This window comes from Panthera tigris, chromosome E3, assembly GCF_018350195.1.
Source record: "Panthera tigris isolate Pti1 chromosome E3, P.tigris_Pti1_mat1.1, whole genome shotgun sequence".
Lineage (NCBI taxonomy): Eukaryota > Metazoa > Chordata > Mammalia > Carnivora > Felidae > Panthera > Panthera tigris.
The window spans coordinates 26,050,833-26,074,669 of NC_056675.1; the positions used below are offsets into that span (position 1 = coordinate 26,050,833).

General features: G+C 41.9%; 1 protein-coding gene across 6 annotated transcripts in view; it reads right to left on the reverse strand.

Moving 5' to 3' along the window:
* IQCK (IQ motif containing K) overlaps positions 1 to 23,837 on the reverse strand; it is a 124,832-nt gene that overhangs the window by 64,977 nt on the left and 36,018 nt on the right. For 4 of the 6 annotated variants that reach the window (XM_042970938.1, XM_007087294.3, XM_007087295.3 and 1 more), the window contains exon 7: positions 4,966 to 5,050. The exons of the other annotated variants lie outside the window; for them this stretch is intronic. In XM_042970938.1, the coding sequence (XP_042826872.1) occupies positions 4,966 to 5,050 (85 nt within the window). The remainder of the gene's footprint in view (positions 1 to 4,965; positions 5,051 to 23,837) is intronic. 6 annotated transcript variants of the gene reach the window in all.

Genomic DNA, 23,837 nt, shown 5'->3' on the forward strand with positions numbered 1-23,837 from the left:
GTGTTATTTGTCGGGTTGTGAGAATTCTTTATATATTCGAGATATTGAGCCCTTATTTGATACAAGATTTGCAAATATTTTCTCCATTCTGTGAATTGACTTTTTTATTCACTTGATGGTGTTCTTAGGAGCCAAAAGTTTTCCATTTTGATGAAGTCTGATGTGCTTTTCTTCTCTTGTTGCTTGTGCTTTTTGTTACGTAAACTGTTGTTTAATCCAAAGTCATGAAAATTTACACCTATGTTTTCAGAGTTTTACCGTTTTTGCATTTTAATTTAGGTCTGATTAATTTTGGATTAATTTTTGTATATTGTACGAGGTGGGAGTCTAACTTGATTTTTTGCATGTGGATATTCAGGTGTTCCATCACTATTTGTTGAAAAGACTATTCTTTCCCCCATTGAATGGTCTTGGCACTCTTGTTAAAAATCAATTGACCATAAATTTAAGGGGTTATTTCTGGACTCTCAATTCTATTCTATTGATCTATGCCTGTCCTTATGCCACTAGCATTTGGTTACTGTAGCTTTATAGTAAGTTTTCCACACTTGATCTTAGCCAAAAGGCCGAGAAGCGATATATAGTAAGTTTTCCAATAGAGAAGTGTGAGTCCTCCAACTTTGTTCTTTTTCAAGACTGTTTTGGCTATTTGGGGTCTCTTATATTTTCATATGAAACTTAGGATCTGCTTGTTAATTTCTGTTAAAAAAAAAAAAAGGCAGTTGGGATTTTGATAGAGATTGCATTGAACCTGCAGATCAAATTGTACCGCCATCTTTACAACATCAGGTCCTCCAATCAATGGACACAGGCTGTATTTTCTTTTGTTTGGGTCTTTTTAAATTTCTTTGCAGTTTCCAGCATAAGTCTTGCAGTGCTTTTGTTAAATTTATTCCTAAGTATTTTATTCTTTTTGATGCTATTACAAATGGGATTGTTCTGTTAATTTCATTTTCAGTTTGTTCATTGGTAAGTATGTACAAATACACTTGATTTTTGTATATTGATTTAGTATCCTGCAACCTTGCTGGACTTGTTTATTAGTTCTTTTGTGTGTGTGTGTGTGTGTGTGTGTGTGTGTGTGTGTGAATTAGTTAGGAATTTCTGTATGGAAGATCATGTCTGTACAGAGAATAGAGATAGTTTTACTTCCTCCTTTCCAATCCGATGCCTTTTATTTCTTTTCTTGCCTAATTTCCTTAGCGCTATGTTGAACTAAAGTAGAGAGGATATCTTTGTCTTGTTCCCAATTTTAGGGGGAAAACACCCAGTCCTTTCTCCCTAAATATGTTAGCTGTGGAGTTTTGTGACCACCCTTTATGAAGTTATTGAGTGTTTTTATCATAATGTAATATAATCATGTTTATTAATTATAAATTAATGGTTAATTTATTAATTATAAATAACAAAATCATTGGATTTTGTGTTCTGCATCCATTGACATGAAAACATGGTTTAAATAAATTTGAAATTGATGAAAATTATACTATAGCCTGTTTGTAAAAACTGTTCAGTGTGTATATAAGGCTACGGTCTCTCAAATTTTTCCCAGCTACTCCAAGTTATCCACTGTTGTCAGATTGCTCTGTTTCCCTTTAGATATTTTCCTATCCTTTGTGTGTGTGTGTGTGTGTGTGTGTGTGTGTGTGTGTAGTTGTCAAAAATATACAGTACATTTTTAAAAATTTTTTAATGATTATTCAGTTTTGAGAGAACAGGGGAAGAGCAGTGAGAGAGAGGGGGACACAGAATCTGAAGCAGGCTTCAGGGTCTGAGCTGTCAGCCCAGAGCCCTACACAGGGCTTGAACTCACAAACCACAAGATCATGACCTGAGCTGAAGGTAGATGCTTAAATGACTGAGCCACGCAAGCGCCCCATAAAAATATACAGTATGTTTTAATAAAATTGGTATTTTACACACACACACACACACACACACACACACACACAATTTCCTCCCCTTGGGATATCATCTTGGTCCCAGCAGACAATCCAGTGTTCCATCTTTCTTTTAAGGCTGAGACCAAGTCCTTCCTTTTTTGTGGAAGCTTCCAAGGTCATCCCATATATCAGACCTCTTTTCCTTCTGGCAACAACTTAGGATCTTCCCCCCTCACTTGGTGACCTTTAGTAATATATTTTTAGCACAGGAGATGTTTGGGTTTGAACAACCTGAACTCTCACACAGTATAAACTGACCTGTAAACATCTATAGTACTGTGAGGTACTATATCACTAGTGTGATGATGGTACTATAGCCACGGTTAAATTTTGGGCCACTTTGACATCTTTTTATATGGCAGTGTTCGTTGGTGTGATAAGCTGAATTCAGCTGTCTTAAGGACTACAGACAGTCCCCAACTTACGATTACACTTTATGATGGCATGAAAGCCATATGCCTTCAGTAGAAACTGTACTTCGAATTTTGAATTTTGATCATTTCCCGGGTGAGTGATATGCTATACAATATTCTCATGAGGCAGCAAACCACAGCTCCCAGTCAGTCATGTGATCACCAGGGTCAATAACCAATACACTGAGGATAATTCTGCACCCAAACAACTATTCTATTTTTCATTTTCGGTACAGTATTCAATAAGTTACATGATATATTCAACAATTTATTATAAAATAGGTTTTGTGGGGGATGATTTTGCCCAACTGTTGGCTAATGTAAGTGTTCTGAGAACATTTATAGGTTAGGCTAAGCTAAGCTAAGCTATGATGTCCAGTGGGTTAAGTATATTAAATGCATTTTCAACTTACACTAGGTTTATCAGGATGTAACTCCATGATAAGTAGAGGAAGATCTCTATGTTTCTCATGCTGTGTCCATAACATAGGCCCCCTGTGTGTGAAAGTCTTATTACTGCATGGGAGAATCAGGGACAGAACATCCCCTTTTACTGTTAACATAGTGATTACAATTCAGGCTTCTGAGTATGATTTGAAGAAAGGGCTTTGCTGTTTTAAAGAAACAAAATCTGCAAATCACTATTTTATTGCATTTGGCTCTTACTGTCTCATTAAAAGGATCAGAAAATGGAAAAGTAAAACTGCTAATGCTAGTGTAACAAGTTCAAGTCTCACAAATGAAATATACTGACGGCAAAGGTGGAATTCAAAAAGCATGTGGAAGCCAGGAATCTTTCACCTTGGTTGGACATCACTGGACTTAAACTAACCTGCTGATGGTCAATTACAGAGGGACAAAGACCATATCTATAAAATATGTAGGAAATGCTGAAAACCTATGTAGTTAAAAATTATATCTAAATCGTGACATATCACAGAGGGTTTTATTACTGGCTTTTAACTCTTTGGGAACAAGTTTGCTCCTTATAATGTGCAAATCTATTATTTAACCTTCACACTTGACTTTGAGCCCTGTGTTCACTGGACAATATTGCCTGAAACAGTAAGCTGCTTATAATAAAGAACAGTCCCATTTAACATTTAACAAATATTTTGCTTATTGATTTATTAATTGTATCTCATTAGAATTCATCTAATTTCTTCCTGGACAACCGTTTGCCGGCATGTTCACCTCAGGCTACTTCTCCTACAGCAGCTCTGAAGAGAGCGTCAGCATGGAGATGTTTGGCCTCCGTGTAAGTCCACTGAGACCTTTCTCTGTGGCAATGTTTACCACCTCTGAAATCAAATCTAAACTAGTTCCATTGATGTTTAACACTCAGACTTGGGTAGAGACACGCTTTTACCTAGAATAGGAGCTTATGTTTATTGGAAGCTTCTTAACATTGATGTGTGGCCAAAAAATTGGGGAGAATGTATACTTTTTAGCACAAGATACACAGGCCACTCTCATATGTATATTTGGTAAGAATTTTTCAAAGTACATCCTCCGGAAGGGCCACATGACAATATGGATCAGGAGCTTTAGAAAAGAACTTACCTTTTGACCCAGAAATTCCACTTCTAGAATTTGTCCTACATAAACAACCAGACAATTGTGCAAAGATGCCTGCACAAAGATATGTATGACAGCATTTATTATAATAATGATAAACTGGAGATAACCAATAGGAAAATGGCTACAAAAGACAAGTCTCAAAAGAAAAGGTTACTTCTAGTATATGATAAGTGTCTATATGTTATTCTGTCTTCTAAGATTTTTCAAATTTTATATTTTTCATTTATTTATTTAAAAAACTTTTAAGGGGCGGCTGGGTGGCTCAGTCGGTTGAGTGTCCGACTTCGGCTCAGGTCATGATCTCGCAGTTCGTGAGTTCGAGCCCTGCGTTGGGTTCTGTGCTGACAGCTCAGAGCCTGGAGCCTGCTTCTGATTCTGTGTCTCCCTCTCTCTCTGCCCCTTCCCTGCTCATACTCTGTCTCTCTCTGTCTCTCAAAAATGAATACATGTTGAAAAAAATTAAAAAAAATTTTAAGTACCGTTTAGTTATCATAACAGTGTTATATTAGTTTCAGGTGTACAATATAGTGACATGACAGTTCCATACATGACTCAGTGCTCATCAAGATAAGTGTACTCTTAGTCCCCTTTACCTGTTTCACCCATCAAGATTTTTAAGGTTTGGAAAGTTTTACAGCAAAATGCCAACAATGATTATTTTGGGGTAACAGTTTCAGCAATTCAACTATTTTTTTTTTTGCTCTAATTGAATTATCTGAATTTTCTTTTTCTAAAACAAACATGTATTGCTCTCTGTATGTAAATAATATTATTTTTTAGGTAATACAGGCTAGTCGATCCAACATTAAAAGGCTGTCGAGGACTTTTCATGATAATTGCAAAAGAAGCTTTGGTAAAAATACTAAACCACTCTTTGAGATGTATTTTACAGAGAATCCTATTTCTGAGGTTTGGATGTTAGCTATAATACCCTCTGTTTCAAATTCATCTAACAGTTTTCCCATGGGCACTCTGCATCACAAAAATTCCCCACCAGGCCAAACGCCATAATTGCACAAGACTCTTACCAGATAGGCTCTCCAGAAGGACTGAATGATCAGTGCTGCCTCTCCTTCTGTCAGCAGGAGGGAGAGTGGCATTGCCGGGCGTGGGCTGAAAAGCAATAAAATGGTCATATGCCCCTGAGAATCCATCCTTCAGTCTCAGCAAGGCCTTTGACAACATAATGGCCTCTCTGATTAAGTGCCTCATCCATTTCCATTCTTAGAAAGCAACAATGCCATTTTTGATAGAAAAGTTTAAGCTGGGTTAGCGTGTTTTGTTTTAAAATCGAAGATGGATTTTGTTTTGTTTTGCTTTTAACCAGCAAAATCTTAAATCACTATTAACCTGCTCTGCTTTGAAAGGCTCAGGTTGCTAAAGCTGCATGTTACTCCTAAAGGTGCCACATACATAAAGCTGTGTAGACATAAAACAAGAGACACAGCAAGGGCAACTTTTAAATACTGCCTTATGACTGACACTTAATAAAGGGCTCTTTTTCCAACTTCCTATGGAAGGGAAATGAAAACAAAATATTGGCATTTATCTCTGATAAATTATGTGCACATTACAATTTAATGTGGCTTAAATTCAAGCATATTTTTTTAAATAATGTTTTATTTATTTAAAACATTTTTAAAAATTTTTATTTACTTTTTGAGAGAGAGAGAGAGAGAGAGAGAGAGAGAGCAAGCATGAGTGGAGGAGGGGCAGAGAGAGAGGGAGACAGAATCCGAAGCAGGCTCCAGGCTCTGAGCTGTCAGCACAGTGTCCGACACGGGGCTCGAACTCACGGACTGTGAGATCATGACCTGAGCTGAAGTCGGACGCTCAACCAACTGAGCCACCCAGGCACCCCAAGCATATTTTTAAGTTAAGTTCTGCTACTACATCTTAATAGGCAATAAAATATGTCAAGTGCTGGGTCAGTTGATACTGTTTGCTCTTTTTGGATTGTGCAGATAGTGATGGGATTTTTGATCACAGATACTACATTTAAAAATCATGGCTAAATGCTCTTTTCTTTTCCCTAAAAGTTTCATAGAGATACTAACTCCTGACAAGATCTTATGAGTATGACTTAATTCTGGTTCCTTATGTTTCTCTAAAGCACAGCTACCGCTGAAAAGCCAAGTTAAGTCTTTTTAGATATAGTACAAACAAATGAACTTCTGGAAGTATGTGGGTCATAGAGGCTGATCTCAAGGCAAGAACCCTGGAAATGACTTTGCAAGTAAGGGGTTCTTAAATGCCCTGGCCTCAGAGCTCTCCCTAATAACCATCATTTGAATTTATACTAACTCCCATTGTGTAGAGAGGTTGACTAAGCTACCCAAGGTCATACAGCTTGTAGGTGGCCTAGTAGGGATCTGAGCCCAAACCCATCTGATCCCAAAGCCCGGGCTGCCCTCACAATGCTCTGCTAACACCAGACCTCAACTGAGCAAACACTCGCAGATGCCCAGCTTGGCAGAGAATGCAAAGCTAAGTGGCAATAATGCGTGATTCTCCAGGATGTGTGGTTTTATTTCCCCCTAAACTCTGACTTAAAAACAACAACAACAACCCACCCCTCATACAGTGTATTTGTTTGAATGAACATGTGTGCTTTTGAATTATTCCAGAATCGAAGAAATCAAAGCCAGGAAGAACCGTGGGGGTATTAAGACCATTTCTAGGGAGCACAGTGTTGTTGCCAGGTTCTGGGTCTTGGGCTGGGCAGGTCCTTTCGAAGAGACCAAGTCAAGGACAGTCTTCTACTTCTTTGGAGAGATAATTACACCCTCAAAATGACAGAAACCTTTCCCTAACGTCCTGTTTCCAGTTTCACTTGCATGATGTGGTGGCTTTTTTTATTTTTTATTTTTTTTGGTTCTGTTTTTGTTTTTCACTTCTTACCTAATATCTGGCTTTCTGGGCTGCAATGGAGCATTCATATTTTGCTGGAGGCTTGCCACCGGAGACACATCGGCTCCCTGCTTTCCACATCAAATGTCTCTACTCATCCACTGTCCTTATTCTTTAAGTCTCAGTTGTGTGACACCAACAAATCACATCCCTGAAGCAATTCTCCTTCACTAGTTAAAAATCAATGGCTTCTAGAGAGACCTTGGGGTTTCTAAGGAGACCTTGGTGTGTTGGCAATGGATTTATGAGACTAATATTATCATGCATTAATACTAGCTGATATTTACTGAGAGCTTTCTGGACTTCCTTCCTATCAGCCTGGCTCCTTGTGCTCCAGCCATGGTGGCCCTTTTCATCTCTTCAAAAGTGCCCTTCCACCCATGGTCTTTGCAGACCCTGCCTTTCCTCTGCCTCCAATATCCTCCTATCTGCAGCCATATAGCTGTGCAGGTTGCTGCTTAAGGACACCCAGCAGATGGGCCAGAGGGCACTGAAACCCAGCCCATGCTCTGCCTGCTAAGCCATGCTCATGGCCTGGGGTCACATCTGCCCTGGGGTAGGAGTACCTTTTCCTAAGTTGCTCAAAATCTAAGGTTGGGGGTGAGAGGGCTGACACTCCTCCTGGTTCACTCTTAACTCTTTCTTCTGATCTCCATTCCAGTGTTATGGAAAGGTGTTTTTTGTTTAGGTTAGGACCCAGTGGAGCTCTGTGTAATTTTCCTTCCTAGTCCTTGGCCTAATTCAGAGATAGAAATCCGTGTGGTTGTCTAATTAATGCCCTAATCCTCAGCCCGACTGCAGGCTCCAGGAGGGCAGAGACCAGGCCCGTGTCTGCGCCTCTTGGCAGTCCCAGCACTTAGGAATTATTCCAGAACCAGAGAAGTCAAAGCCAGGGAGAACTGACATTTCTAGTGGGTAGTTGATAAATGTTTGTGGAAGGAGCTCTCTGCCTGGCACAGTGTCCTAAGCACTTTCCATACATTATTTCATTAAATCCTCACAATCTTAGTAAGGATAATAAATAAAAATAATATTAGCTGTGGTTATCCTTCTTTTAAAATTTTTTTTTTTTCAACGTTTTTTATTTATTTTTGGCACAGAGAGAGACAGAGCATGAACGGGGGAGGGGCAGAGAGAGAGGGAGACACAGAATCGGAAACAGGCTCCAGGCTCTGAGCCATCAGCCCAGAGCCTGACGCGGGGCTCGAACCCACGGACCGCGAGATCGTGACCTGGCTGAAGTCGGACGCCTAGCCGACTGCGCCACCCAGGCGCCCCTTCTTTTAGAACAAAGAAACTGAGGCACAGAGGTGTGAAGTGACTCATTCAAGGTCACAGACCATTTCCTGCTGAGAATCTTTTGGCCCAGGAAGCACAGGGAGTGGCCTAAAAGGGGAAGAGAAGACAGCTCAGAAGGTCACTGATGTGGAATTCAGGGTCTCGCAGCTGTGCGTGTTTAATAGAAGAAAACAAGGTCATTTGCCTAGAAGAAAAAACTGGGGAGGGAGAAAAAAGCCGTAATCATAGAAGATGCCCTCTTCATTAATTCTTACAGTAATAACTTGGCAGGTATTCATTTGTCTGACGCTCCACAGGGAAATCCGATGTCAGGACAGCAGAACAAAGTGGAGTTTGTCACTTGTATCGGAGGGGAGATTTGATGGCGCCTTTCTGTTTGGCTGCAATTTCCCTGCCTTAAGTATGTTTTTCTCTACTGATGTCATGAAATCCTCAAAGTAACAGTATTCCTGCTTTGGAATAGCAGTAGGAAAGGAGACCTGCAAATCTGGGGACAACAGGCTGGGCCAGCCCAACAAAGGGCTTTCACCAGTAATGAAACCTCGAACCGCTTTGCATGACAATGAATCTCCAAAAAGCAAAATGAGATTTCTAATAGGCCTTTAAGCAGTAATATGAGGCCACCTTTAGTGACATCCTTGCTTTCATGGCTAAATAATGGGGTGCTGTCTAGTTCCCAAACCAAGAATAAGTATGAGAGAGCCAAATGAAAAGGACTTAATCTTCTGAGTGTAGTCCCTGGGAATTATCAATCATTTCAGCAGGCCAGCGTGAAGGGATAGAAGCCATGTCAGGCCCTTTTCTCTCTTTTGGAATCAGTGCAACTGGCTTCAGGTCAAATAAAAATAGAGATCGAGTAGAGGCAGCTTTTCATCATTGGGGAACTGGGAAGGGGGAGGAGGTGCCATGTCAACCACAGGAGAAGGCGGGCAGGCTCCCTCCTCAAGGGCTTACATGGGACATAACCCAGAGCAGACAGGTTTGCATGTTTCAACGGGCAAAACAGTACCACTGAGTATGTTTCCAAGACTTGTCTTACTGGTAATGCTCATTTGTCATGTCTTTTTCCTTTTTTCTTAAATGTGAATCAAATATATTTGAACATAGGAATCAATGCTATAATTCTGAGAAAGAACAAGCATTTATTTTTCTGATTCTGTGTGTATGCATAAACACACACACAATTCTTTCCCCCTTTTTGGGTGCTAAGTAAAAGATTTGCAGGACCTAAAAGAGATGCAGCACGATTTCAAAATATACAAGGGACTCTGGAAAGTTCATCTTTGTTAATTTCTACATCCAGTTCTAAAACAAGAGGGACCATCCCAAAGTGGCACTTAAACAAAATAAAGCAGAAAGCAGAAAAGCTTGCTTTATATTGAAACTTGAATCTTGGAATCCAAATTCTATCCACTTTTCATTAGTTAAGAGACTAAGTTGTTTTCTTGGAACACGAAAGCACAACCCTGATGCCAAGCCATTTACAGAATGACACAGGCCCTAAATCAATCATCATTTATAAAGCCTTTCTAGGGCCTAAGTATTTAATAACAACTACCCATCCTATCCAGCAAAAGAGATTATCCAGTCCCTGCCCGGCCTTAACTGGTTTCCCAAACATTCTGTGTTAGAGGTATCATCAGTCTTGAGTAATAAATTTCAGATATTTGGAAGAAGTACAACAAAGGTTATCTGGAATGACGCACCTAGATATATGGTGACCAGCCATTAGGATGGAATCTCATAGGATTTTCTGTGATGTCAGGAACAACTCTGAAAATCAGTAGGGTAGAGCCAGCTGCATTACTCTCTAGCGGCCTTAAAGTGCATTCAGAAACCATGGTTACTAGGATGTGATCTGGCTTCTGCCCCCTCACTAATCACCCTGAGAGACCGACAAGCAGGTATTATCCTGGCATCAAGCTGAATCACTCTCCTAAGTTAAACACAGAATCGACTCCCATCTTACCAGCCCCATCACTGGACGTTGCATATGGGTCTAGCCAACAGAGCTCACCTAAGAATGAGACAAGGCCAGGTGCCCACCCTGTAAAGTATAACTGTGTTGAAAGTCAGGGTTGTGATACTTGATGCGTTTTGATAAACGGGTCCAGGTTTCCGTGTTGTTTAGTCTCTTTGTAATGGATTACATGTTTTCTTTAACGTGACTCAACGAAAACCTGAGGGAGACCTGCCTCCTTCCCAATCTCCCTTTTCCCCCTCCAGAGAGTGAGCCTGAGCAAGGGTGGGTGTATCAGAAGAGCAGACCACCTCCCTCTTCACGGCTTCCAAATCTCTGGCAGGGGATCTTAACTTGGTTTGTGTCATGGATCCCTTTTTACACTGGCAGTTTGGATTTCTTTTCTAAATAATATATATTTAAAAAAAAAATTTTTTTAACGTTTATTTATTTTTGGGACAGAGAGAGACAGAGCATGAACAGGGGAGGGGCAGAGAGAGAGGAAGACACAGAATCGGAAGCAGGCTCCAGGCTCTGAGCCATCAGCCCAGAGCATGACGCGGGGCTCGAACTCACGGACCGCGAGATCGTGACCTGAGCTGAAGTCGGACGCTTAACCGACTGAGCCACCCAGGTGCCCCTATATATTTTTTTTAATTTGAGAGAGAGAGAGGGAGAGAGTACACAAGTGGCGGGGGCGAGGGGGCAGGCAGAGGGAGGTGCAAGAATCTCAAGCAGGCTCCAAACTCTGACATAGGGCTCACTCCAACGACCCTGGGATCATGACCTGAGCTGAAACCAAGAGTCAGACACTCAAGTTACTGAGCCATCCAGGCACATCGCCCCCCCCCCCAATAATACTTTTTTAAAATATGAAAGCAAAGCAAACCAATTATACTGGAATACAGTTTTCAAAATACTAAAAAAAAAAAAGACCAAAAACAGGTGGTGGGTCGCCTGGGTGGCTCAGTCAGTTAAGTGTCCAACTCTTGATTTTGGCTCAGGCCATGATCTTGCAGTTCCTGAGTTCCAGCCCCTAATGGGCTCTGCACTGATGGCATGGAGCCTGCTTGGGATTCTCTCTCTCAGCCCCTTCCCTGCTTATGTGTGTGCATGTGCTCTCTCTCTCTCAAAATAAATAAAGAACAAAACAAAACCAGGAGGTGACATAGTAACATATGTGTTTCTAGAGTATGCAGTAAATAGGAAGAGCTAATGGCATGTCAATTAACTGCTGTAATTTAGAAGAAGTGACATGTGTAAACGATATTTCAAGACCATTGCAACTACTGTATCGGGATGTGAAAAAATCTGATCACTATTAGTGACCAAGACACAGGTACCATGGACTCTTCTGAAGCTCGTTGCCCATGCTCATAATTAAAAGTGAGGCTAAATTTCAGTTAGAGGCTAATGAAAATAGAGAGGCAATGTGTCCACCTTCCAAGTTCAGGGAACCCCGAGTCATTGACAGCATGGCTGGAGCTAGGGAAAGGGGAGAAGATGAGGTTTACATCCAGGATGAGACTGAGAACTAAAGATTTAAAACTAAACAGGATGAATTCAAACAGTGAAATGAGACCATCTAAAAACAGAGAGTGACCAGGAAGTTAGGGAATTCGGCCAAAAAGTTATTTAAATGGCTGCCTCCCAGACAGAAGGGAGACCCACCGTGATACAGTGGGTCAGTTACTGGGGAAAAAAATAAAAAGAAAGCTTCATATTTTTACTCCCCAAAACTTGGGATTTATCCATAAAGCCGTTAGATTTTCAAAACAGAACTCTAATTTCTGCCACTCCATTTCAGTAACTGGCTCCTCATTCAGCCAGTTGCTCAGGCCTGAAATCTCCAAGCCATGTTTGACTTCTCTCTCACCACACATTCAATCCATCAACGTCTTGGTTCCAACATCAAAATATCCCAAATACAGCCTCTTCTTGCCTCCTGAACTCTGAGTTGCCATTATCTCCTGCCTACAGTAGCCTCCCCACTGACCACTTGCATTGTTAAAGGTGACTAAAGTCAACTTCCCTGCTAGCCACCAGAGTAATCTTATTTATTTATTTTTAAATGTGTATTTATTTATTTATTTTGGGAGGGAGGGGCAGAGAGAGAGAGAGAGAGAGAGAGAGAGAGAGAGAGAATCCCAAGCAGGCTCCACGCTGTCAGCACAGAGCTGGACCTGGGCTGGATCTCACAAACCATGAGATCATGACCTGAGCAGAAATCAAGAGTCGGACCTTAACCCCAAATGAACAACCCAAGTGCCCCCATAGTGATCTTTTGTAAAAGATAAATCAGATTCCCTCGATCTTCTCCTAAAAACCCTCCAATAGTTTTCTATCACACTCAGAGGAAAAAAGTTAATCTTTACCATGGTACCCAAAGGCCCACCCAAGCTGGGCACAGCCTAGCCCACTGTTCTGGCTTCACTGTCTACCCGGCTTTGGCCTCCCTCATCTCCTCGTCTCACTAGCCATGTCTGTTCCCTATCTCAAGGGCCTTCAGAGTGGCTGTTCTCTCCACCTGGAACACTCCTCCTTCTGATCTTTGTAAGGTTGGCTTACAGACCCCTGTGCAAATGTTTCCTGTTTAAAGAAGTGCACCTTCCCTGGCTTCTCTAAACACCGGCAGCTCTCACCCCAGCCCTGGGATGCTCTATCCACTTACGCTGCTTCATTTTTCCTCAGAGCACTTGGGTCTTCTTTGCATTATGCAATATGCTTATCTGTTAGCTTAGTTATTGATTGTCTTTATACTAAAATGTACACCCTATGGGGGCCAAGACTTTCTCTTGTTCTCCACTCTATCTACGGTACCAAGAAAAGTACCTGGAAAAGAGTAGGCATTCAGTAGGTGTTTTTGAATGAATGCCTATTATTATAGATAAGAAAACAGAGAACTTTCTTTAATGTCAGGATTTATCAGTGGCGGAGCAGATATTTGGTCTTTCTCTTGCTTGGTTATTCTGCCCTCCACGTTTCATACTACTAAAGTAGTGACTGCCATTCTCCTCAGATTAAGGACACAATAAAAGCGATCATTCTTTGGAGACCTCCTATGAGCCCTCTGCAATGGATGTCTTTAATTTTCATCTGCTCAACAGACCCTGCCCCTTCTTGTGGTATCTATCAGCCCTCAAGATTTTGCTTTGACAGCTCCACCTCCCTGTGTTGGGGGGTGGGGAATGTGGGTCACAGCACCTCACCCTCCAGTAACCGAGGGGTGTACCTGACAGCCAAGCTTAGCCAAATAGATGCGGTTTCCCTAGAATGTGAATCTTGAGTGGACCGGCAGAGACTATAGTATTCTTCCCGGCACTGTTGTCTAGAAAACATGGGTCTATGATTCCTGGATCACTACACCTGCTTTCTAAGGCCAGGTCCTCGCCTTTTCCTTCACGTTTGTGAGTAATCTTTTTTTCTTTCAGTATATACCCTTTTCCTTAAGTAGCCTTTAAATTTCTGTTGCTTGTGACAATTTCTCTGACACCATCTTAGACCTCATGGCAACCCTGCAATGTCATCCCCAAGTAACAGGAGAGAGGAGCATGGCTGGCGAACGGATTATTTCCAGGTTGCCCGACTGTGGCAGGCTATATAACACTTCCCCAAGATGTCCTCATTCAATCCCCAGACTCTTGAATGGATACGTCCCCTTATATGGCAAAAGGGACTTTGTAGAAGGAAAGGATTTTGAGATTATCCCAGATTATCTAGGTGGGCCAATGATATAGTCCCAAGGATCTTTGTGACAGGGATGCAGCCGCAGATGACACCATAGGAGTAGCTGTGATGATGGACACCAGAGGTCAGAGTGAGGCAAAGAAGGGGCCATGGGCCCTCCAGAGTACAGGTGGGCTCCAGAAACCAGAGAAGGCAAGAAAACAAATTCTCCTCTAGAGGCTCTGGAAGGAATTGGTTTTACACTTCTAGCCCCGAGAACTGTAAGAGACGACACCTGTGTTGTTTTGAGCCATCAGTTTTGTAGTAATTTATTAAGCAGCTATGGGAAACTAATACCCCAACTAATAAAAGGCAGAGCTCAGGCTGGAACCCGTGCTGCCTCGAACAGGCTCTCTGGGCTTGTTACCAAAGAGTCACCTAGAAACAACAGGAAGAAAGGAAGGAAGCAGGACTGTGTGCCGCAGAGAAAAGGGCTACCCACAGGCCAAACCTCCAGCGAGAAAGAAGCACATAGTGGATTTACGCATCCCAGCGTGTCCTGAATTCAGGAAACAGCTCTCCTTCCTTCCTATTTGAAGACAAATGCTAATATAAAGAGCAAAGTTGATTTATTATCCTCATGAGGCTCCTAGCCTCTGAAGTTACCCATCTATAAGACAAAATAAAATTAAAAGATTTTTTTCCTTTCAACAGGACACGACAGCAAATTTACTGCCATGCCACCTTTTAATTATGATCCTTAGTGCAACATGCATGCTGTTTCCTGTGCCATTTAGAAGGCACGAACATTTTCCTTCAGATTATTAACCTTCTTGCAAACAGACCATCATACGAATGGCTGGTGCTTGTCCTCAAATGGCACGGTGACACTTTTGTTTTCACCTCAGCTTTTGATCATAAGATACCTTTCATCGACATGAAAGTATTGTAGTTTTTTTTTTCTTTTTTTTGTCCACGGGCTGAAATTTGCTGAAAAGACATTTCACCCAAAGCAAGCTTTTCTAAAACACAATCTTTGTTTCATTGAAGGTCTCAGCTTTAATGATGTCTTTCATGAGCCTTCTCCCCTGAGACATGGGACCAGATAGGCAGCAGGGCACTTTTGTTCCTTGTGCTTGTGTAGTGATTTCTTTTTGCAAATGCATCTGACCAATTCCTTTTGGTCAAAATAAAAGTGAAACTTTTCTTGTTCTCAATATGATAGCAAATAATTTCCTTGTTTCCGATTGGCTGGTTGAGTCACGACTCTATAACAAAAAAGAGGATGATGCCAGATTCATAAATAGGAGGAAAGGCATCAGAAGATATGATGTAACCCACCGCTGTTGAAAGGTAGGGAAGAAAACACCCTCATTAAGCTCTCATGAGAGCATGTAGCACATTGTGTTATTGGTCCCAGTTATTACTCTTCTCCCTGGAAAAAAAGAATTGTATATCTCTGCTCTGCCATATGCCTTGCAGTCTCGGCCGGGGGTGGTGTCAACCTCCCTATAGCACTGCTATTTGGCTTGGCCATGGACTTGCATCGGCCAATGAAACGTGAGCAGAAGTAAGGTTTGCCACTGCGTAGATGGGCCATTGCCCTTCTCTCTCTGTCATGAGAGGGAGGGAGGGGGCTGTTCCTTCAGCCTGGGTCCCAGAATGAAAAGGGACATGGAGCTGAGCCAAAAGTGATATGCAGCTAACATAAAAAAGGGGGAAGAAGAAACATTTGACATTGTAAGGCACTGAGATTTGAGGGTTGTTTAGTAACAGAACCTAGACAAAGCTAAGTTGGAATACTGGAGGCTAGTTGGGGCAATACCATGTCAGAGCACGTATCAGGACTCTTTCATTTGCAAGTAATAGAAACCTACCTCAGGGCACCTGGGTGACACAGTCAGTTAAGTGTCCAACTCTTGATTTCGGCTTAGGTCGTGATCTCATGGTTCGTGGGTTCTAGCCCTGCATCAGGCTCTTCACTGACAGCAGAGAGCCTGCTTGGGATTCTCTCTCTCTCTCTCTCTCTCTCTCTCTCTCTCTCTCTCTCTCTCTGCCCCTCCCCCACTTGTGCGTGCTCTCTCTCAAACATAATGAAATAAGATAGATAAAACTTAAAAAGAAAGAAAGCTAACTCAAATGGGCTTAAGCAAAAAAAATAATTAAAAAAAAAAAAAGGATTAACTAAGAGGGAAGGGATAGAGTCAGCTTTAGGCATGGCCAGATAGAGAGGCCCAAAACAATGCCACAGAAACTCAGGCTCCGGCCACCTCTCAGTTCCACTATTATCTCGGGCACAACCTCTTTAGGTGCTTGCCCTCAGCAGCTCAAGGCTTATGACTTCAAAGCTCCAAGTCTAGAGGAAAAGAGAGAGTCTAAAGTAAGTCTAAAGGAAAAGAGCTTCCTGGTTGCTTCCTAAAAAAATCTTGGGGTTATCAGTAATTCAAACAATTTGGGAGCAACTATAGTAGTCAGGGGGATTCAATGGTCTGACTGGCCAGGCCTGGGTCACATCCCCAAGCCAGAGCCAGAGGGGGAATCAGCTCACTGTCCACATGGACTGAGAACAGGAGCAACATGATCCTCTCAGTGTCACATGGAGTTCTGTACCCAGAGGAGGAGGAGGAAATCAGTGCAGGGTGGGGAAAAACAGAAATGTCTACCACAGGAAGCAAGAAATGGAATAAAAAGAAGTAGAATAGAGGTGCCTGGGTGGCTCAGTCGGTTAAGTGTCTGACTCTTGATTTCGGCTCAGGTCACGATCTCATGGTTTGTGAGATCGAGCCACGCATCAGGCTCTGCTAATAGCACAGAGCCTGCTTGGGATTCCCTCTCTCTCACTTTCTTTTTGCCCCTCCCCACTCTCTCTCTATGTCTCTCAAATAAACTTTAAAAAATTTTTTTAAAAAGTAGAATAAATACCCTTTAGTTTTGTAATTGTTTTTAATTCTTAAAGTGACTCTGTAGACAATATGAAAGCTACAAAATAATTTAGAAGACAAAATAAAAGCCGTGTTCCTGACTTTGGAGTGAAACATCCTTTTGAAAGATTTTTACGTGTAGAGTTATTTAATTCTATGATTATCCTTGATTTTAAACATTTCCTTTTCACTGTATAGTTTATTTAACAAATATGTTTATTTTCTTTGTGATAAATCTTAGTTATCTTTATAAACCTAAGAAAAAATATTTTTTAATGTTTATTTATTTATTTTGAGGTGGGCAGGGGCAGAGAGAGGAGAGAAAGAGAATCTTAAGCAGGCTTTGTGCGGTCAGCACAGATCCTGACATGGGGCTCGAACCCATGAACTGTGACATCATGATCTGAGCTGAAACCAAGAGTCAGACGCTTAACTGTCTGAGCCACACAGGTTTCCCATACCTAAGAAAAAAATTTAAGGGTTGTCAATGTCTATATAAAATAGCTACAAAAAATGCAGTTACTTGGAAAAAAAGTTATGGAAAAGAAATGGGTAACTGAGAACGCATGGACAGAGTGAAGAGTATGCTAAATTATGGGGAACCTGTAGGAGAAGGGCCTGTCATTTATGTGAAAAGCGATCGGCAGCCATCTGTGACAAATGATCCCAACCTACCAGCTGTGATCTGACAATATAATGACATCACGCAACAAAGACAGCTGGGCTTGGTAGAATTTGTCTTACCAAGAACGTTAAAATAAAGCCGAACTCACATTTTAGATGGTTCCCCTGGCTGGTAGATAGGATTCTCTGAGTCAATAAATGCTAACACACACATAATATAAAGAGGAGTTGTATCTTCTACCACAGCTGTACTCTGAAATCAGCCCATAAGATGAAAATCACATCTAGTCAAAATTTCCCCTTCACGGCATCCTTCAATCAATGTCACATAGCCAGTGTTCTCCCTGTCTTAGCACCGATCACTCTAAGTAGCAGGTGATCTAAGAGGTAGGTTCTTAAAGGCATGGACTCAGGAGCCAGGTTGCCTGGGTTCAATCCTGTCTTGTTGTTTGCTAGCTTCTGACTGGGCAGGTAAGTCATCTCTGCGCCTCAGTTTTTTCTCTGAAAATTTGGCTGTCACTGGGACAGCCAGTACTCGTGGAATATCCAGTGTCCCTTATGGATCTCAGCCTCCCTTGCAGTTGGTTTGGAGTCAGGCTCTGTCAGGAGACGGGAGAAGGTTAAGAACATTCTAGGCTGAGAAGGTTAAGAACTAAAATGCCTCCTCCACTCTTTTCTTCCTTTGCTTTAGTGACCTCAAAAATCATTATGTTCCAGATAGCTATAAATAAAAGGGCTGTCTAAACTGTGTCAGTCTTTTTATGAGCAAGAAGTAAACTGTTACTGAGTATTTCAGTATTGTTTATGATTGCAACTCGGCCTAAAATAGCCTGACTACTACAACGGGGACAACAACATTTCCTACTCTGTAGGGTTGTCATACAAGTTAAATTAGGTTAATATTTATCAACTGTTCAGAATAGTACCCGAGTACATACTATATAAATGCTTGGTTGGCAGGTAGTTATGTGGGTAGGCAGACATACAAACAGAAGCATGTAGTTGTCTTATGAGCTGCCCATGTTATGAAGGGCACATAACACTGGGAACAACTAAGGAAAGAGCTGAGTCATGTGCCCTATTTATGCTTTTGCCTATAGAGTGGAATGGCAAGGGGAACAGCTTGGTTTTTTAAAAATCTTATTTCTCTCTCTTTTCCCCAAAGGCATGTCATTGAACTAGTATAAATTAAGTACATGCATTTTGTAATCCAACTATACACAAAAACTATCCATGAAGACAGGTACCATGTTTCTCTGTGTTATATTTCCATGGTACAAAGTATCCAATAAACAGTAGCCAACCAGCTTATGAATATGTCTGGGCTCTATAATTTTAGAGGACATTTGAGCATTCAATAAACATCAGCTAAATAAATGAACAAATAAATAACTACTTTTAAATAGCTGGAACATACCTATTCATAAACATATCAGTACTAGAAAAATGGTATCCCCTTAATGGTTGGCACTAGAATTCCTCTTAGGTAAGAAACTAGCTTTGTTTACTTGAAAGACCATTTTACAGATGGAAAATCTGAGGCTGAGAGCAGTTAAGTCATCTTCATCCAGAGTCACACAACTGGAAATGGTGAAACTTGGTTTGGAAGGCAGAGTTGTGAATCCAGATTCCAGGTTCTTTTTTTTTTTTACGTTTATTTATTTTTGAGATAGAGAGAGACAGAGCATGAACGGGGGAGGGTCAGAGAAAGGGAGACACAGAATCCGAAACAGGCTCCGGGCTCTGAGCCGTCAGCACAGAGCCCGACGCGGGGCTCGAACTCACAGACTGAGAGATCATGACCCGAGCTGAAGTCGGACGCTCAACCGACTGAGCCACCCAGGCGCCCCCAGAGTCCAAGTTCTAACTCCTACACTTCCACTCCCGCCACTTCTTTGTCCTCTAGGATATTCCTACACCACCCTTGACAGCTCCAGGATTTGACGTGCTGTCATCTTCCCCAACCCATCCCCCACTGGCCTTTTCAGATACTTCATTATTCATACTGATGACACCTCCAACACCATGGCCTCCAATCCACGTGACTCCATGACTCCCATCTTCCCTTATGTCCATCACTCAATAGAATGGTCACATCTTAGAATGGGCTTCAGATTCCCTGAAGACTCTCATATCTCAATTTTCCAAATTTCTGCTCTGGTCGTAACCTTATCCATCCTTCCATCTTTCTCACTCACGCTCATTTAATTGTTTTTAGCTCTTATGCAAAACTAGGATTTGAGAACGTTCTTGGTATCTAGAACAGGGCTCAGCAAACTATAGCCCATGGGCCAAATGTGGCCCATCACCCTTGTGTAAGTAAAGTTGTACTAGAATCTAAGCCATGTCTGTTTATTCACATACTGTCTATGACTGCTTTCCTGCTACAATGGTGGAGTTGAAGTAATTGGATCAGCAATTTGCAGGCCATATACAGCCTGCAAAGCCTAAAAGACTTATCATGTTCTACAAAAAAAGTATTTATTGTAAGAAAAAGTACTAGTAGAACCATGTTCTTTAGGGCAAGCCCAAGGCTCTGATCATGTTAATCTCCTTTCATTGTTGCTGGGGAGAAGTGGGTTTGGCATCAGAGGAGAATGTGAAGGGAGAATGAGGCTGAGGTAAGGGAACTGGTTGGTGAGTCATGTGCATTCAGAGTCAGGTCTCAGGAAGGGTGACCAAGGCCTCTCCAGCACTAGGCTTTTCACATGTCCCACACCTGCTACTCTTGCCTTGCCCCAGGGCCATTTTCCTTCCATGCCATTTGAGTTTCTCAGCATGATCATATGAAAACTCAGTCTCTTCCACTGTCTGTCACTCCAGCAAACTCCAGTGGAGAACAGCCCTCAACCCTCCCGGCTGACAGCCAGTCAATAAATACCTCCTTGCCCATGGCTCATCCATCATTCAAGTGGTCATGAGGAGCTTTGAAAAATCTCATTGTTTCTTTTCCTTTTAATTTTTTATTATGGAAAATTTCAAAGATATAAAAAAGTAGACAGGAAAACAAAAATGAACCCACGTCACCATCAGCCAGCTTCAATCCTACTGTTCTGCATGTCAGTTATACAGTGTAACTCCCTGCTCCCAACCCTCCCAGAGACACCATACCATTTCATATTTCATTCATAAATGTTTTAGCATGTTTCTCTAAAAAGCAGTAACTTTTTTTATCATGACTATGAAATGATTATCATACCTTAAAGAAAAGAATAATTCTTTACATCATCAACTATTCAAAAAAATTTTTTTTAATATTTTGTTTTTTATATTTGAAAGAGAGACAGAAGGAGCATGAGCAATGGAGGGTCAGAGAGACGGAGACAGAATCTGAAGCAGGCTCCAGGCTTTGAGCTGTCAGCACAGAGCCCAATGCAGGGCTCAAACCCATAAACAGTGAGATCATGACCTGAGCCGAAGTTGGACGCTTAACCGACTGAGCCACCCAGGTGCCCCTATATCATTAACTATTTATTAAGTATTCAAATTTCCAATTGCCTCCTAATTTTTCTTTTTAGTTTTCCTTTGAATCATGAAGCAAATAAAATCTACCTATTGAAATTTCAAAAACCACATGAACCCCACTTTAGTGTCTCCAAGTTTGGTATGTTTCTCACTTCTAAAGTGAACACATAATGTAGTATTTCTTTCTCTTTCTGAAAATTGGTGGTTAAATTGTTGACATAATTCAAAAAATATGGTAGTTTTTGAAAAAAAAAAAAGTAAGATATTATTCTTAGAAAAGTTAATGATGCTTCCCCTTTATTTAAGATCCCCTAGGTCCAGTCTAGACTTTCCACTTAATATTAGCTTTGCTAGTCTTCAGCCCTGATTTTATCCAACCATCTGCTTTCTCCACCCCCTTTCCAGGGTTGCAGAGGGTTGCTGGTGATAATCACATAAGCAGGCTGTTTACATGCACCACAAATTCGGGCCATCAGCTGGGCCATCCCTATTTATCCCTAGTTGATTCCCTACCAATTTCACCACAGCAGCTGCTGCACACCCCCTTCCCTCCCCCACAAGCCTCCAGAACCTGCCTGGGTCTCCCTCACAGCAGGTGCCTCTACACCTAAATGAACAATCAGAATGACAGGACCCACCATGAACTTGGTCAGTTTTTCCGCTTCACCCCAAATTTCCTCTCATTTGTAGTTCTGGTCTCAGAAGAAGACATACATCTTCTTATACCTAATATATGTGTATATATGCACATAGAAGTCTCTGAAAAGAAGTTCACTAAAATGTCAACAATGGTTACATCTGAGAGGCAGGCTCTTAGGTGATTTGTACCTTTTCCTTCATACTTTTACTTTTTTCTCTGAGCATGTATCATTTTCGCAAAACCCATAATACCATTTCAAAATGTCAGTGATCCCCAAGAAAATGTAGGTGATCCCTACCAGTGAGGGACTTCCAATTTTCCCATATTCTCCATTACTCTTTGAGGTAGGCAGAAAAATGGCACCTAAACATGAAAGAATCATAATTCCTATAACCTATGTTATGTTACAACGGCAAAAAGGACTGTGCAGATGTGATTAAATTAAAGACCTTGAGATGGGGAGAATATTCTCAGTTATCTGGGTGAGCCAATGTAACCTAAGAGTCAAAGAGGGAGGGAAAAAGAGAGTCAGAGAAATGTGACTAAGGAGACAGGATCAGAGATATGTAACATTGCTGGCTCTGAAGATGGAGGAAGTCACCACCAGCCAATATAGGCAGCATCTAGAAGCTGCAAAAGGCAAGAAAATGTGTTCTCCCCTAGAGAGACAACACATTTTCCTCCATGAAAGAATGCAGCCCTGCCAACACCTTGATTTTAGCCCAGGGACACCCATGTCAGGCTTTTGACTTCCAAACTGTACAATAATAACTTTTGCATTGGTTAAAAACTTTGTGGTAATTTGTTATAGCAGCAAGAGAAAACTAATATACCCCTACTCCCTCCCCACTGAACAACTCAACATAACCTAAGTGGAAACAATGATTTGCTTTGCAGACAAGACAAGGCATGGTCACCATTGCCAACCACATGAATTAGAGTAAGTGCCTCCTTCATTGAACCCTTGGACCAACTCTGGGACACTCCAAAGTTCAGCTGTAGCTGTACATTTGACATGGGGATCTTGATTCCAAAATCAATGTTTCTCTCCAGACTCCACTTCTGAGTTTCAGACCGATATTTCCAATATGGACGCCTCAGTCTCAACGTGCCCAAGACAGAAATCCTCATCTTTACCCTTGAGCCTGATTTTCCAGCCACGTCTCTTTGCTTCTATCATGGGCTTCCATTCGCCCAGCAAATCTCCCCTTTCCAGGCACATTTCTTCACCCCCAAACTCATCATCCTGTGCCATCCATCCACTGGACCTATCACAGGGTCCTCCTTTCCATTCCTGTTGTCCCAGTTCAAGATCTTAGGGCTGGAACCAGGTGGTCTGCTGCACTCTTGGGAGTTATCCTGCCAAAGCAGCTCGCTCACAGTATGCCTCTGCTCCAAAATCTTTTAATACTCTCTCGTGCTTATGGAATAATGCCCAAACTTGATGGTTTTACATTAAACCAAAATCCATCCCCTGACTCCCTTCCAGCCTTATCTCCTATCCCCTCCCTATATGTCGGCATGCTCTATGAGTCAGCTATGTTGGTTTCCTGTGCTTGGACCAAGTCCTGCCTTCTCCCACCTTCCTGCCTTTGGCCATGAGTACCCTTTTCTGCTGTATGTCTCGTCTAAAGTCCACGGTGTCCTCTGATGGCAACAGTGGCCACTAGGAAGGCACATGTTGCTCCAGACTGGGCCTGTTCACGATTTCATGTGTAGGTGCACCATTTCACTGCATCTTCATGATCATCAATCACATTTCACTAACGAGGAGATACAGGCCTAGAGAGTGACCTGCAGGGGTGCTTTTAAAATATGTCCGCGTGTGGTTTTAACACTCCTTCTTTCAAAAGGTGGAGCCTAATCACACTCCCCTTGCATGTGGTACATGAGCTAGACTTAGTGACTCACTTCTAATGAACAGAATGTGGTGGAAGGTGCAGGTGTTTGGCTTCCCAAGTTGGGTCACAAGAGGCACTGCAGCTTCCTTCTTGGTCTCGAGTCTCTCACCCTGGAAGAGGCCAGTTACCATGTGGTGAGGACACTCGAGCAGCCCATGGAAAAGTCCGTGTGGAGAAAAACAGAGGCCTTCAGCCTGTGGGTGTGTGTGGCACCGTGTGGTACCGTGTGGGTAAGCCAACTTGAAAGTGGCTCCTGTAGGCTCAGTCACGTCTTCAGAAGACTACTGAACCTTGAAACAGGTGGTTGAAACAGAACCACCCAGCTGAGCAGCATGCACCTCAATTCCTGATCCACAGAAACTGTAAGAATTTAACAAGTGTTTACTGTTCCAGGCCACTAAGTGCTGGGGTAATTTGTTACACGGTAAGAGAAGCTAAAACACTTACCCGGGGTCATACGACTAGTAAGCTGGTAGAGGAGACATTTGAACACTGGTTTGTCTGTCTCCAGAGC